This window comes from Centroberyx gerrardi, chromosome 3, assembly GCF_048128805.1.
Source record: "Centroberyx gerrardi isolate f3 chromosome 3, fCenGer3.hap1.cur.20231027, whole genome shotgun sequence".
Classification (NCBI taxonomy): Eukaryota; Metazoa; Chordata; class Actinopteri; order Beryciformes; family Berycidae; genus Centroberyx; species Centroberyx gerrardi.
The window spans coordinates 19,070,656-19,086,433 of NC_135999.1; the positions used below are offsets into that span (position 1 = coordinate 19,070,656).

General features: G+C 41.5%; 2 protein-coding genes across 3 annotated transcripts; both read right to left on the reverse strand.

The window, feature by feature from the left end:
* Positions 1-205: 205 nt before the first annotated feature.
* LOC139924276 (guanine nucleotide-binding protein G(I)/G(S)/G(O) subunit gamma-10) lies at positions 206-2,549 on the reverse strand. Of its 2 annotated transcripts, none has more exons than XM_071915288.2 (3): positions 2,340-2,549; positions 1,545-1,671; positions 206-1,323 (listed from the first exon to the last, which is right to left on the reverse strand). In XM_071915288.2, the coding sequence occupies exons 1-2, from the start codon at positions 2,427-2,429 to the stop codon at positions 1,546-1,548; spliced, it is 216 nt and encodes a 71-aa protein (XP_071771389.1). In that variant the 5' UTR covers positions 2,430-2,549; the 3' UTR covers positions 206-1,323; position 1,545. The 2 variants fall into 2 exon arrangements, with proteins under 2 accessions (XP_071771389.1, XP_071771388.1); XM_071915287.2 differs by having other exon boundaries at positions 206-1,326.
* A 6,848-nt stretch (positions 2,550-9,397) lies between these two features.
* Positions 9,398-15,778, reverse strand: LOC139924281 (uromodulin). The gene is made up of 9 exons (XM_078282763.1): positions 15,733-15,778; positions 14,232-15,038; positions 12,919-12,926; positions 12,596-12,799; positions 11,973-12,124; positions 10,974-11,216; positions 9,832-9,991; positions 9,642-9,717; positions 9,398-9,534 (listed from the first exon to the last, which is right to left on the reverse strand). Exons 1-9 carry the CDS (start codon positions 15,776-15,778, stop codon positions 9,515-9,517), a joined length of 1,716 nt encoding a protein of 571 aa, XP_078138889.1. The 3' UTR covers positions 9,398-9,514.

The following is a 15,778-nucleotide window of genomic DNA, read 5'->3' on the forward strand; positions in this document are numbered from 1 at the left end:
ATCTTCATGTACCCCACTGACTTCATTCAGCTCTTCACCTCATCGCTGTGACAGTTCATGTATGGTGAATGTTTTGGTGGTGACACTGAAGGTATTCGATACTCAAAGTGAATAGAGGAGTTATCTCTTCCCTTTAAGGCATGAAGTCTGTATATCTTCAAGCAATTTGCACAAATTATAAAGATTCAACAGTCATACACAACAATTCATAAGTGTCCAGAAAAGTAATTTAATGTCTGAAAAGTCGCCCACAGTAGCAAAGTTAAGGCAGATTAACAGTATTAAAAACTGTTTACGGCAGTTTTGGTCAGAAGGAATATGATTCCAGTGTGGAAAATGGTTAATCCAACAAATCATAACAACATAATTCAATGAATATTAACAAGATCTGGAGGTTTTAAAAGGAGAACTTATGCTGTATGGCCATGAGTGTATCTGCAGTTAAATGCATTACCTTCTTTACCATGTATCATAATCCAAATAGTTTTATACTTTTATATTAGTCTTGCTTTTCTTTAAATTAAAAACAGTAACAAATAGGCTATTAAAAGCAACCTCCTCAGTGGAATGCACTAACAGGCCATTAAATATATACACAAAAATGGACGGGATGAAAGGCAAATTGACAATCATGTCACTATACAGTAATGACAGGGAACAGCATTGTGGCCTGCACCTGGTAGGGTTAATGTCTCTGTACCATTGATTTTGTACCTGGGAATAGTAGTAATACATTTACTGTTACATACAGTATATGGATAGTAGTTAGCTCAAAAAGCATTCAGCAATGTGTCAGTACCTCTGTTGGCCACATTCACACAGTTAAGTCTTCCTCTAATGGAAATCTGTAGTGTATTATACAGTAAAGTAACATGAAATACAGTGTATGCATGACACAACATGTCCTTATTCTGAATAGCACCTGGTTTGAAGTGTTTGATTCTTCCCCAACTGCTTCACAAAACTCATGAAGTTTTACATGCTGTAGCCAATAACATGGGCTGAATTTCCCACATTGGAGACAGACACTGTTGGACATGGACATGTTTAGTACTGGCTAAATCAAGAATGCCTTACTTTGTGTCAATAACAATTTCTGCCCAGTTTTTTTTAAACATGTAAAGTTTGGCACTGCTTAAAATGTAACAAATGGGAGTTATGATACCATTAGTCTTGGCAAAAACAAGTGGACCAATTCCCCCTAACCCACCAGCCCCATGTCCCATCATCCCAAGAGGAGCTGCTGGTAGATCTACAGCGATATCAAGTAGAAGTGAAGAAAGCCTTTGACGGACAAAGTTCGGAAATCCTCCATGTTGCTTTCTGCTGCAGAGGGAGAGAAAGAGAGAGATAATAAGGAAACTCACATAATTTACAAAACAAATAAAACCAGTTATTGATGATCAAAAATCATTTACAAAACAAATAAAAAACAGTTATTGATTATCAAACAACCCATTATCTACACCTCACCATGTTACCATTTAATGTAATCCTATAGCATAATTCCCCTGCTGAAGCCTATGCACAGTAAAATGTCCTACCTCAGAAGAGCGAGCAGGACTTGGGGGGTCTGAAGGGATTATCACTGGAGGGGACCCCGACCAGGAGAGGGTCCTTGGAGGCATTTTGCAGACAGAAGTTTCTCAAGTCAGCAGCAGCCTGGGACACCTACAGAGCCAGACAAGATCTGATGATGCTGTGTGTGTGTGTGTGTGTGTGTGTGTGTGTGTGTGTGTGTGTGTGTAAGTAAAACAGCCACAGCCTCACTATCATGGATATTTAATGCACAGACAGGCTGACTTGCTTACTCTACTGTTAAGTGTTTTGCATAACATTTGCAAGCAACAGCAGCAGTAGCGTTAGCTTTCCAATACAAAAGATAAACAAGAACACAATTCGGAAGAAAGCGTTATATAACTATGAATTCTGATTTGAATTTGGAAGTAAACGTCGAGTTGTTTTCTTTTAGATAACTAACACTAAACAGCTGAATTGTTAAACCTGTGTCATTTCTCTCGACCATTTCGCACATCATACTGGTTATGGTTTTCCCACAACAGACAGTAAGACTCAGTAGATTGCTGTTAGTACACGGAAGAAACCTAACGTAACTGCTAACTTAAACTTGTGTAACACTACAGCAGTTGGCGGTCAGAACAGAGTTTAGTCTTCCTTATGTAAACGCTTCCGTGTCATGTGTTCAATTTCGCAGACCACTATGATAAACCTAATATGTCAAATATGTAACACTGCTGCAAGAGTTTGGTTTGTCTCCGCCATTCAACAGCTAACGTTACGTCTTCCGTGTTTGCCTGTCAGTGTTCAGGGGTTCATACCTTGATCCTCCGGACGCTGGCCTCTAACCGAAGTTGCTTAACGGCCCTTTGAGCGATGATCAGGTTGTTGCTGGCGTTGTTGTTGGACATGACGACGACTGTTGGCACAGTGAAGTTTTGGGGGGATTTTCAATAAACTGCGTCCGTCCGAGCGGAAAACCCTAACCCTAAACCCTAGACCCGATTGGAAAACATTGGCAGCCCGAAAGCCCGCCCTCTTGTTGCCAGCAAGTCTTTCTATTTGTGTCTGGGTCCATCCTTCAAAAAGTGCTGCTCAAGCCACGCCCCCTTCGCCCCCTCTACCTCCTCTCTGAAGGCAAATTGAATACCATGCAATTTCATGCACCACAGAGTAGAGTAGGACCGGCCAGTTACCTCCGCCAAGGAAGTTATGTTTTCGGTGCCGTTTGTTTGTTTGTCTGTTAGCAGGATTACGGAAAAACTACTGGCCCGATTTTCATGAAACTTCGTGGAAGGGTGTAGCATGGGCCAAGGAAGAACCCATTAAATTTTGGAGCGGATCCGGATCCGACTCACGAACAAGCAATAATAGCACGAACCTTGGCGGAGGTCTGCGCTCTCCGAGTGCCCTTCTAGTTGTAAATGCAAAAGGTGAGTATATGACCTCCAGTCTGCGATCATCAATAAGGCAAATAACCACAGTATAGACAGCAAAATCTATTATATTTTCAGTTAAACATTATTTCCCCCTTAAAACACCCCATCCTCGTTTAACATCAGTTTGGTAGGCTACTATTAAAAAAAAAAAATGAAACAGAGGGTAAATTCCCTGGTGGAACTTCCAAAATGTACGCCTTTGAAAGGCCGTAACTTCCACACCATGAGGCCAATTGATGCAAAACCTGGTACACATATTCTCCTGAGTGTGCTCTACAAATTTGCCAATTCAACCACCGTCCGCCTATATAGATTTGCACAATTTAAAAAACTATTTTTTCCCTAAGACTTATTCAGTTTTTCACCTATCAACACTAAACTTGGTACATAGCCAGATGACCTTGAGATACACTTTGTAACAATTTCCAGTAAAATCCGACAACAAATATGGCCGCCACAAGTGAATGAACGTTGCAATGGGCGTGGCCTAACACAGAAGTGACCATAACTCAAAGACCATTCTGCAATCAACAAAAAACTTGGTGAACTTGTTCATAGGAGAATAACAAGTATGTCTGCAATGGCATTTTCAAATCAACCAATAGGGGGAAAAGGCACATCTGCTAATGCAATTGCTGAAATTGCATGAAATTTTGTACACATGCTCTAGGACCATCTAATAGTTAAAATCTTAAGGTTGAAAAGTGAAAGTGGGCATGGCCTATAATGCAGTGGTGTAATTGTGTCTAAAACATTGGGGGGGACCAACTGAAGGTTGGGGGGGTCAGAAAATTGTACTAATTTTAAATGCATTTCCTGCAATTCTACAGACTTTGGCATCACTGTTGGGATTTCTTGAATACAGTAAAAGATAGACTGAACTGAATGAATAATGACGTGGCGTATGAATTTGGCCGAGTGCCAGGATGCTGTGCGTTGGCCGTATAGGATTTAGCAGACATTGATCTGACCGTATTTCCTATTGCAAATGAATGTAATGACTCAACTTATAAAACTTAGGACATTTTGTGAAATTCAACATGAATTTGGTAAGGAGAACTATGTGCTGTATAACCTGTCAAAGAAAAAAGAAGATCTCTGTGTGCCCAGATTAGGTCAGGTAGCCTATCCTCCCTCTCCATATTGAAACAGGTCATTGGGTGGGTACTGTTGAGGAAGAGAGACTTTATTTGTGTGAGCTTAATGAGATTGAAAATGAAATCCATTTTGTTTTGTATTGCCCACATTACCACGATTTAAGAATTAGACTGTTTAATAAAGTGGAGGAAAAAAATTATCTAGCCTACTCCTTATGCAGGACACATATACTGGCATGGTTGTTTGAACACAAAACCATTTTAATTGCTGACTATTTAGAAAAAGCTTGGGCTAGAAGGAAGACAGCACTGTATAGATTAGATGATGTAGGCTACTTATATCTTTTCTTTTTTCTTTTCCATGGGTATTTGTTCTTGTCATATTAGGAGTAATATAGTACCGGAATGTACTTAATACTTAATGTGCTTACTGTAATGAATTGAGTATTGCTTACAGCTGTAATATAGCAAACTGAAATTTTGTTTATTTTATCGGTGTCTTGTAATCCCATGTGGGATGGGCCACCTAAGTGGCATGACACGTAAATATAAAAAATAATTCATTCAAAAAAGTAATTCATATATTGGCAAGAACGCAAAAAGACAATCAATTGTTAAACTGAAGATCCAGATTTAATCGAGGCTGTCAGACGCGACAACCTCTTCCTCCATTCACAGCGATCTCCTGGGTGTGTTACGCGGCCCGCGCAGCCAAGCTGTTTGGGAAGGACAATCAGAAAGGGAGGACGGCCGCGGAAAAAGGAGACTTACAGGGAATTCTTCACACAAATAATCCAATTATGTCTATTCTAATTATTTCTATTCATATACATGTATTCTTTTTTATTTAGTTTCTGAACTCAGCCACACAATTTCCCTAATTTCTCTGAGTTGTTGTTGGAGGCTTGGCGGCGTGTTTATGCTTCAAGGCTGTTAGACAACATTTAAGCCTATATCTCACACACACACACACACACACACACACACACACACACACACCTAAGAAGCATGTGACATCCAATTGCACATACATTTTGACTTATTTTACATACATTCGTATTGAAAATTTGTTGCATTGTAAATGCATGCATCTACAAACCTACTCCAAATAGAAATAAAGTTCTACAATAGGCTAAATATAATTTCAAATAATCCAAACTCATTTTTGGCATTCAATCATCATTGGAACCAATCAGAACACACTTCACTTCACCATTCTAACCGATTATGACATCATTGGATGGCGCTGGACTCTGCTCTACCAATCAGAGCCTGTCTCAGCTGCACTGATGACATCACAATCAGAATTCTGACATGTTTGGTCGCAGCAGTCCAGGGCATAAAAGGCCCCGCTTGAGGTCTTGAGCTCATACCTTACCACGGTAAGGTATGCTCCCCTGGGTGCTGGTACAGCTGATGCTTGGACCGCAGCAAGAGGCTCTCTTTGGGAAACTTTCTGCACGTCCTCATTTCAGACCAGTAGCTATTGGACGCTTGATGGGCGTGTTTGGAAACTTTCTCTTTTGTTTTTTGTTTTTTTTCTAGTTAATTTTGATAGTTTGGACCAGGTGACATGGCGGCTAGCGAATGCGGTTCGTTGAAGAGCTGGTGGTTGGTACAAAGAGGCGCGATTCGTGTCCCGCTGAAGCCAATCTGCCGGCCGCTCCAAAGGTGTGGTCTGGCGGTTAGCGATGGCGGTTTGTTGAAGAGGTGGTGGTTGGTACGAACAGACGCCTCCTGCTGAAGCAAGCCTGCCAGACAGTAGAAACAGTGGTCTGGCGGTCACAATTGAGGCGCAGTTCATGTCCCACTGAAGCCAACCTGCCAGCCGCTCCAAAGGTGGTCTGGCGGTTAGCAATGGTGGTTCGTTGAAGAGGTGGTGGTTGGTACAAAGAGATGCAAACCCACCACCCAGTCCAACCTATCAAAATGAACTAGAAAAAAAAAAAAAACTTAAAAAAAAAAGCCGTCACGAGAGACACCACCAATCTCGTTCGTCCCCCTGCGACCTACCTGAAAAGTAGCTTCACCAGCTACTTTTCCTGAATTTCCACAAGGGCATTAATGCTATCTTATCCTATCCTATCCTATCTTATCTTATCTTATCTTATCTTATAGGGTTGTAGGCCCTTGTCAAAGTCCACAGTAGAACTTTACCAGGGGCTCCAGGGAATGTGTTGGGTGCTGCCGCTGCTGCTCCTGCTGCTGCAGCAGTACTTTTAAGCCAGGTGGTCGTAGTCAGTAGTGGCAAGCAACAACACTGCTGCTGCTGCTGCTGCTACTACAGCTGCTGCAGCAGTATAGGCCTAGTAGTAGTAGTTCCAGTAGTTATATATATCTGAAATATTTTAAAGTTGCATTTTGGCTAGTTATAATGTAATAGAGAGATATTGTAAATTAGCATTTGAGATATATCTCATATGACCAACCGAAATGCTAATTTAAGATATCTTTTATTACGTTATGACTAGTCAAAATACTAATAGGATATCTTTTGTTACATTATGACTAGTCAAAATGCTAATTTAGATATCTTTTATTACATTATGACTAGTCAAAATGCTAATTTAGATATCTTTTATTACATTATGACTAGTCAAAATGCTAATTTAGATATCTTTTATTACATTATGACTAGTCAAAATGCTAGAGGTATCAAACACAAGGCAGAGTCCAGTTTGAGATGAGGTTGGGATATGATTGGCATGCTTGGTGATTGTTGACATATGTGGTTTCGATAGTGAATGTCCCCTATCACAAACAGAACGAAACTGAATGAATGATGAAAAATACAACAGCACTGAGAATATCACCAGTATATCCTGGACCTTCGTTTGGATGCTGGGTTTCCATTATCCGGTAATTGCCGTTTTTTTGCCGGGAAAATCTGTTAAAGTCCGACATATTTAAATCTCTGAATGAATGGATAGGCTATTCATTTTTTTTTATGAATGTGTAGGCTATATTCATTATCACCCCATGATTTCCGGTGGTACTGCGGTGGTACTGCTCCGTTTCGTCTGTATCCGTAAGCTTTCAGAAAACGTACACAAATACGGACGAAATGAACGCAGAGTACGGACAGAAGGCTCCGTCCGTATCCGTATACGTATTTAACGTTGAGCATAATTGAGCCTTTATGCGCATTGCAAGTTGTGGAGACACACTTGGCACCTTTGATTTTTAGTCGGCAGCTGCCGACTTTCACTGCTGCGAAAAAGCGTAAGAAGTAAAATTATATGAGCCAGCAATAGGTTATGGTTATGTTTTTGTTTATTTTCAAAGAGTTTTTATTCTATTTTATTTTATCTGAGAAAAGGCCTATAGCGAACGGAAATTATTTGATTTCAAGTTGGCAGCAGCATGCCGTAATTAAAATGTTATGAGCCAGATAGGCCTAGGCCTACATGTAATTTTTTGTTTGTTTGCAAATAGTTTTTATTCTGTTTTATTATCTGAGAATATGTAGGCCTAAAGCTGAAGGAAATTCTTTGTGTTTACGTGTTGCCCCAATGAACGTAGGCTAACGTAATATTTATTTATTACCTCCGCCAAGGAGGTTATGTTTTCGGTGCTGTTTGTTTGTTTGTTTGTCTGTTAGCAGGATTACGGAAAAACTACTGGCCCGATTTTCATGAAACTTCATGGAAGGGTGTAGCATGGGCCAAGGAAGGACCCATTAAATTTTGGAGCGGATCCGGATCCGACTCACGAACAAGCAATAATAGCACGAACCTTGGCGGAGGTCTGCATTTTCCGAGTGCCCTTCTAGTTTATTTTTAAAATTGCGTTATGCACGTGAGTCTATTGACGGGACTTATTTTATTTGGAATATAATGTATAAGCAAAAGTAGCCTACTTTTCAATAAAATATATTATAAATCTACATGCCTTGATGATGTCATTCTTTATATAGCCTGCCTATCAATTGTTTTTAAGCTCAATAAACACAGGTAATATTTGACCGGAATTTCTCCCATTTGTCCAGGACATTGAAATCTTCCAGGACACGTGGACCGGCACCAATTTTTTCTAACGGAAACCCTGTTTGGATGGTGAGCGATTCAAGGCTTATCTCAGGCTTTCAGGCTATGTGACATGCGGTGCACTTGCAGTGTTCCAAAAAGTTGAGATATTTCTATAGGGTAGTTTATAGTACAGCGATTTTCATATCTCAGGATGCCATGGTGCCTCGCTTTTCAGTGCGTCTGCAGCGTGCCCACACTGAAAATAGTGGATTTACGCACGCAAAAGACGCCGCATGTGAACCGTCAATTTTATTGAGGGGAACATTTTTGAACATTGGGCCTACTTTGGGCGGGGACGTGTCCCCCTGTCCCCCCCGCCGATTACGCCTATGCTACAATGTATAATAGCTTGTAAATCAAAGGGCATTTGGGCAATCAGTACCAAACTTGGCCGAATTCTCTGGAATGGCATTTCAAACATGCCTACCAAATTTCCTGCAAATCAGCCAAAACGGGACACTGTAGTGACATTTTGAAAATTTAAAAGGCTGTATCTCACAGAATGATTGACACCCAATTTGGTGACATGATCCAGGTGTCCTAGCTTTATGAATCTGTCTTGGGATGACCTAAATCCAGCATGACAATGTTGTTGTGTGTGAATGTGCCCTGTGCAATGTAGCTCAAACTGGTCTAATATGCTTGAACCACGCAATGGCCGCTTACGGCTGTATTTTTTAATTGTCTTTTAGATTCCTTTATCCAAATCCTTGTCTTTGCTTGTCATCTTGATTTTTTGTTTGTTTTGATTTATATTGTTGGTTTGTTACTTTTATTTGTTTTGAGATGAGATGTTTTTATAAGCACGTATGGGTTTTTATCTCACCATTTATCATTGCATTTTATTGCTGTATTGCATTTTATCAAATCACTTTCATGTTTTATCAACTAAACTAATCTAAAAACTAAACTAAACTAAATTTTGCCACATGCCCTTGTTTGTGCTTGTTGTTGATGTTTTTACAGAAATATCTCTCAATATTTAAAATTTGTTAGGATCATGTTTTGATCAACCGACTGATTGAACATGATTTTAAATTTGTTTGAGAATAAACTTGAAGAAGCAGAAATGTTGTTTGCTCATTCTTTTTTAATATAAATCATGTAGTAGATTCCTTTTGATTGTTGTTTAATTCCACAAAAAATACAAAGATAAAAAAAAAAGTATATTTCACATGGTTTAGAAATAAAACAGTTGCTAGTGAGCTAAAACAGATCCAATATACGGTATACTGTACATACATAGTAACAGAAACGATACAACAGGGTGATGTGATTCATCACCCTGTTGTATCGTTTCTGTTACTATGTATGTATGTAATCATATAATGTAATCCCAGTTTTTTTAAATATTTTCTGTTGTCTTATGAATCAAAAGACATCTGAGATCAAAATAATATCATTACAAAGTGGAATGTGATTGTCTACCGGCTCACTCCAGTGGGTTTTTCCCTGAAGATCCGGAAGAAAGAAAAAAAAAACATGGTTATGGTTACTACAATAGTTCACAATACTGAGACATCAACCCTGATCAATACCAGATTGTATTTCATACTCACAGGTGATTGGTCCAATGGTGAGGGGCTTGATGGGTGCAGATGTGGAAACAGAGCGATATGCCCTTCTCGAGCAAACCTGTGAGGTGGGTGGAAAGATTAAGAGAGACCACCAAAACCCAGTATTTCACAAAGTGGCATTGATTATTGATTGAGGCCATTGACTAAGTGAGAGGGTTAGTGTGTGACTCACAGGGGTGCAGGAGGAGCTCCTCCGGTCACACAGGCTGAGGCTGCAGTGGAGGAAGACGTCCCGGTAGTCGCTCTCTAACAGGAAGAGCAGGGCAGAGAAACGAGCCCGGCGGGACGAGCCACTCTCATCCACTGTGACCTGTCGACGGTCACTGGGACACCTGGCAGAGAGGACAGACCGCCACACTCAATCACATCTTTCATGCTTTCATTCTTTTCCATTCTCTTTGGGCACAAACCTCTGCTGAAGATTAAAGGATAAGTCTGGCGATTGTGGACCTATATATAATTTGTCCCTTACTTAGGCTACCTAGGCTACTTGGACCTGCAGACAATATTGGCTCCAGAGTCAGCTGCCGTTGCCAGGCCTCTTGCTGCTAACAATGACTCCAAATGAAGTTTGTCAAAATATCACGGTGGCTCAGTGGTTAGTACTGTTGCCTCACAGCAAGAAGGTTGTGAGTTCTAATCTCCGCCCTGGTCCTTTCTGTGTGGAGTTTGCAGGTTCTCCCTGTGTTTGTGTGGGTTTCCTCCCACAGACATGCAGCTCAGGTGAATTGAAGACCCTAAATTGCCCTAAATTGTGTGTAGTATATGATGTGTATATGTAGTATGTATATATGATATAGTATGCATATGACATTACTGTATATGATGCTATGTAAAGCCCTTTGAGACATGCTTGTGATAAAGGGCTATATAAACAAGACTAGACTAGATCTCCAAAAAAGACATTTGTAGGCTCCACAGGGGAGTAAACATGACACAATTCTGCCATTACTCACACTTTCATCAGGAAATCATGGAACTATTTTTCTCTGCTGCAGCACAGACTGCTGTGGGGTGAAAGTGTGGCGTGATCTGGTTTTGTGGATGATCAGGTCGAATTGTAAACAATTGCACATGGAGCCGCCGGATATGTCTGTTGGTCTTTGTGTTGGTTTTTGGAGATATTTTGACAAACCTCATTTGGACTCATTGTTAGCAGCAAGAAGCTAGAAATCTGAGCTTGACGTTTCAACCGACAGCTGACTCGGGAGTCGGTATTCTCTGCGGGTCCAAGTATTACACATACTGTATGTAAGAGACAAATTATATATAGGTCCAAAATCAATGAACTTATCCTTTAAGAGGGAGACATACTTGTTCTGAATGAGAGAGTATCTCATAGGGTCATCAGGGTTGGAGGAGTGAGTGGCATAGCAGTCCTCCAGAACGACCACAAAGCTCGGGTCGCTCTCCCCCACAGACACGCCCACATGCAGAGCGGAGCCCACAGGCAGGGAGACTTGGCCTGCCGGGTACGGCTCTGTGTAGCTGGAGGTGCGGAACAGAGACATGGAGGCTCTGGCTTTGGTACCCGAGCCAGAAATGCCACCTGCGAGGCTGTCAAGAAAACATGACACTTAGAAATGTATTTTCCCACATGGCTTTTTGTTTATGATGACAACCAATGTTAGTGGCAGATGGACAAAGACAATCATACAAAATACTGTTCAGATTTTGAAGTATTATATTATTATTATCAAGGGTGGAAGTAACTAATTATATTTACTCATGTTACTATAATTGAGTAGCTTTTTTGTGTATTTGTTGAAGTCAGTAATTTTACTTTTACTTAAGTATGTTTATACTGAAGTATTGTACTTAGCTACATTTTAAATCACATCTCATCATTACAGGGTACAAATTTTGTGGCTCTTCATCAGCACAATCGTAAATAGGCCAATTGTGCAGCCATTCGTAGTGAAAAGTCAGTCAGCAAAGAGAAGAATAATCTGGGAAGAATAAAGAAGAATAATAATCTGGCTTTACTTTCTTTGTGCACTTTATTTTGTAATTTTAAAGGAATCTAGTTTGAACTCTGTACTCTTGTCCTTTTAGAATTGCATGGGAAAGATCACATCTAAAACTGTTCTCTTTTCTAAAATGTAACTTTACTCTGAGTACATTTTAAATGAGCTACTTTTTACTTTTACTTAAGTAGACTTTTACACCAGTACTTTTACTTCTACTTAAGTAAAATATCAACAAAATAACAGTACTTCTACTTGAGTAGGACATTCGAGTACTCTTTCCACCACTGATTATTTTAAAGTGTGTAGTCACAGTCATGAACAAAAATCAGAAAAGACTACTTACACTAGGTATGGTCTGACAGCCACATCCAGGCTGGTCTCAGTGTCCAGGGGATAGGCACAGGAGAAGGGAACACTGACAGGAAGGGCCAGGGACACGTTGTTTACAGGGTAGACAAATAAATTGTTGGAGTAGATGGCATGGGTGCTGTTGGTCTGAAAGACAGAGGTTGATTGAATGATCAGTGAACTGAAGGCTCAGGTCAGCTAGAAACTCAGTACTAAGCAGCAGGGTGGCCAAGTGGTTAGAGAAACCTGGGTTCAAGACCTTGTGTTGGAAAACATCTGCCAGATCCTGAGGATTGTTCTATTGCTAACCCTGAACTCTGACCTCCCTGCAGGCGAGCAAGTGAAAAGAAAGCTTCCATATGGGGATCAATAAATCATATTAGTAGCTGTAATAATGAACGCTGCAGGAATAAACACTACAATTAAAAATACGTTAGAATGTCATAAATATGGTTAATCTAGTGCATGACTGTACACACTTTCCTGTAATTCCTGTAACTTCACCTTTGCCCAACCACACAGTAAGGTGGGATAGAATAGAATAGAATAGAATAGAATAGAATTCGCTTCCAAAATAATCAGATAAGAACAGGCAGTAGTCAGTGGTCAAATCTTCACCCTCAGTGTGTTTCCACAGATGCCTGCCCGGCGCACCACTTGGTACCACACTGTCCTGTCACGCACACTGAAGTCGGAGCAGTGGCGGTCTGCCAGGTGACCAGAGAGCGCGTTCAAGTCAGAGGAGGCCAGGCTAGCCAAACGCAGACCTATTTGGAGCTGGTCACGCCCACAAACAAGCTGAGAAGCCTGCAGTGGAGGGCGCTGCACTAAAGAGAGAGATATGAGGTCAACAAAGAAAGGAAGAAGAAAGTGGGAGAGAAACAAGAAAAGACGATAAGTGAGACCAAAGTGAGAGCATTGTTGAAGGCAGATCCTTAAACCTTGACTTCTAGCATTTATTTTCAATGTCTTATCTCAATACATTCCAAAAGAAAAAAACAAGAGAACCTACATTCACAAACAACTCCAGCGTCTTCATTGTGACCACAGTTGTGGGACCCAAACCCTTGATGTCTACAGTTTGTTATCGATGGCTCATTTCCTGAACAGTCAACATCATCCAACCAGATCGGTCCACTGCCCTGGCCAAAATGTGCCATAGATGGTGCTGACAGGGCCCTGCCGCAGCCCAGCTGTCTACACACCACCTGGGCATCATTCAGGTCCCAGGCATCGTCACACACCGTCCCCCACTGGCCGTCATGGTAGACCTCCACTCTGCCAGAACAACGGTCGTCAGAATAACCGTTGACCAGCCTCACTGGAGAACCAGCTGACAGAGAAAAACATTAAACACAATGTTGTTGATAGGAGACACAAGTTGAAGATGGACTTCATCAAGATGATGACATTGCTGAAAAATTACATCGGGCAGCTTCCTGCTGGCAAATGGCAACGACCATTTGATGCATTCTGCAGATAGAAATGTATCTTATAGAGCAATCCAAATTCTATAAAACGTGGAAAAGAAAATCCTTTCAGCTAGAAGTTATGCAACAGTCAGCCTGTCACATAAATACATCAGTTCCAGTAGCTGTACATATTAGTATTTACCTTCACAGACGACACCAGCATCCTCTTGGTGACCACAGTTGTGGGATCCAAACCCTGGGTGGCTGCACTCTGTGAGCTTTGATTCTCCGCCTGAGCACCTGACATCATCCAGCCAGATGGGCCCTCTGCCCTGTCCAAAACGTGCATTCTGTGGCGCTGACAGGACCCTGCCACAACCCAGCTGTCTACACACCACCTGGGCATCAACCAGATCCCAGCCATCATCACACACCGTCCCCCACTGTCCACGGTGGAAGATCTCCACTCTGCCAGAGCAGGAGCTGTTCCTTCCATCGGCCAGGCGGACCTGCCCCTCAGCTGCTGTGCTGTTGTCTGCTGGTGTTGAAGTGTTGGTGCCGGCTGTCACCTGAGTGGTGGCAGTGGCCGATGGTCTTGAAGGAGTTGCTGTTGGTGGTCTTGTTGGAGGTCTTGTTGGAGGTGCTGTCATGTTGACTTCTATTCAAAATGAAAAACAAGCAGTGCAACAATTAATGTGTCATAGCTGACAAGTGTTCATACAGTTCAGAGGGAGAACAATTTCTCCAATGGTTTTGGATATGGAATAGATATTATGTATTTTCTTGTAACATTAAAATGAATAGATGAAATTAGCATGTAAATATTTGCATTGGAGTGATACCTGCACAGTAAGCAAGAGAGCAATAGTCTGGCATCACAAGCTTGTAGACATAGTAGTTTCCATAACAGTATTTGACATGGATAGGAGTTGAGGGAAAGTAGCAGCAGTCGCCGTTCCAGTGGCCGCAGACGCTGCGTTGTACGATTTCATCTGAATGTGTGGGATGAGGGTCTCTTATCCATAGAGGAGCGTCGGTTCCACACATGTATTTATCCACACAGCTCTCTGGTATATGAGCACTGGTTTGCCCCAGGAACAGGCGATACCAGCCTTGCCAGTTAACTTGTTGGTCACAGTGCGGGACACCATTTAATCTGTTATCTGTTGCACGCCAGGCGTCATCCAGTACGGTGTAGTGCTCACAAGGGTCTACGCAGAGGAGGGTCCCATTGACACGGGTGCAGTCCGTGCCTAATGGACAAGGCATGCCGCCACAGTGGAACTGAACAGAGCGGGGATCGGTGCCCGAGTCGTGGCTCGATCTGGCATTGGAGGGAGGCACCAGGCATTCGAAGGAGCCAGGTGTGTTCTGACAGAGCTGAGGGTGGGTGCAGGGCGGGTCTGGGAGGGAGCACTCGTCCACGTCCACACAGCCGTTCTCTGGTGACCAGCGGTAACCTTGGTGACAGCAGGAGGAGTCACTGCAGAGTTTTGCACTGTAACAGGCGAGGCCATCACCTACGAAGCCGTCCTTACAGACACAAGAGAAGGCCTGGCTGGTGAAGGTGTCGCCTCGCTCCCGTCTGACAGGCGACTCCAGGCAGCTGGCTTGGCCATGACATTCATCACAGCTGAGGACTAGTGTTTCTGTGAAAAGTGCAAGAACGGTTTGATACATGCGGTTGTGAATTTCCAGTAGTTTTTCCAATGAAAATTGAGAAAACAAAAACATTACATGGAAATGACATAAATGATGAGATGCTGTGCTTAATAATGGATAATGTGGTTTTAGGTATTCTATGAACACCATTACACAATTATGACAAATATACAAGAATCTTCAAATTCTCATTTGAATAGAATTGTTCAGAATAAGATATCCACAGTTTGAAAGTGTGACCATGCTCTTGGAATGGAATTAAACTCATTTTGGAATATGAGGTTATTAGCAATCTTTAAACATTTGTATATTAATATTTTTGAGGATGTTATTAGATTTATTGTTTTAAAATTAATATACAGTAAGCTAATTATTTCTTCTTTCAATAAATGTATACAGCACTTTGGCTTTGCCTTTTTTAAACAAAACAAGCATCTAAGTATCCAGTTAAACTCGACTTGGATTTGTGTGGAGAAGCGAGGTTGGGGCTACATCTTATTAAAGTGTTTTAATGGAGGCCCATCCCCAGCTGGCGCACAGAAAATGGAGGAAAAACTTCCCTAAAGAATCTGCTCAAAGCAACCCAAAGAAAATCTTCACCACACTCATGCTTTATATTATTAATTGAAAAAGATCAGGCTGATCTTTTAAGATGTCTAATCCAAGATGATGTCAGTTTACCTGCGGTGCTTCCTGTAACAGTCTGCATGAACAGGAGTAACAACAT

Bases quoted from the DNA above. Each gene is read 5' to 3' on its own strand.
- LOC139924281 (XM_078282763.1), bottom strand. From the start codon at position 15,778: ATGTTGTTACTCCTGTTCATGCAGACTGTTACAGGAAGCACCGCAG. The intron at 15,039-15,732 runs GTAAACTGACAT...CACTTTTCACAG, and splicing joins TGTTACAGGAAGCACCGCAG to AAACACTAGTCCTCAGCTGT. The intron at 9,718-9,831 runs GTGAGTCACACA...CCCACCTCACAG, and splicing joins GGAGCTCCTCCTGCACCCCT to GTTTGCTCGAGAAGGGCATA.
- LOC139924276 (XM_071915288.2), bottom strand. From the start codon at position 2,429: ATGTCCAACAACAACGCCAGCAACAACCTGATCATCGCTCAAAGGGCC. The intron at 1,672-2,339 runs GTATGAACCCCT...CTGGCTCTGTAG, and splicing joins CCAGCGTCCGGAGGATCAAG to GTGTCCCAGGCTGCTGCTGA.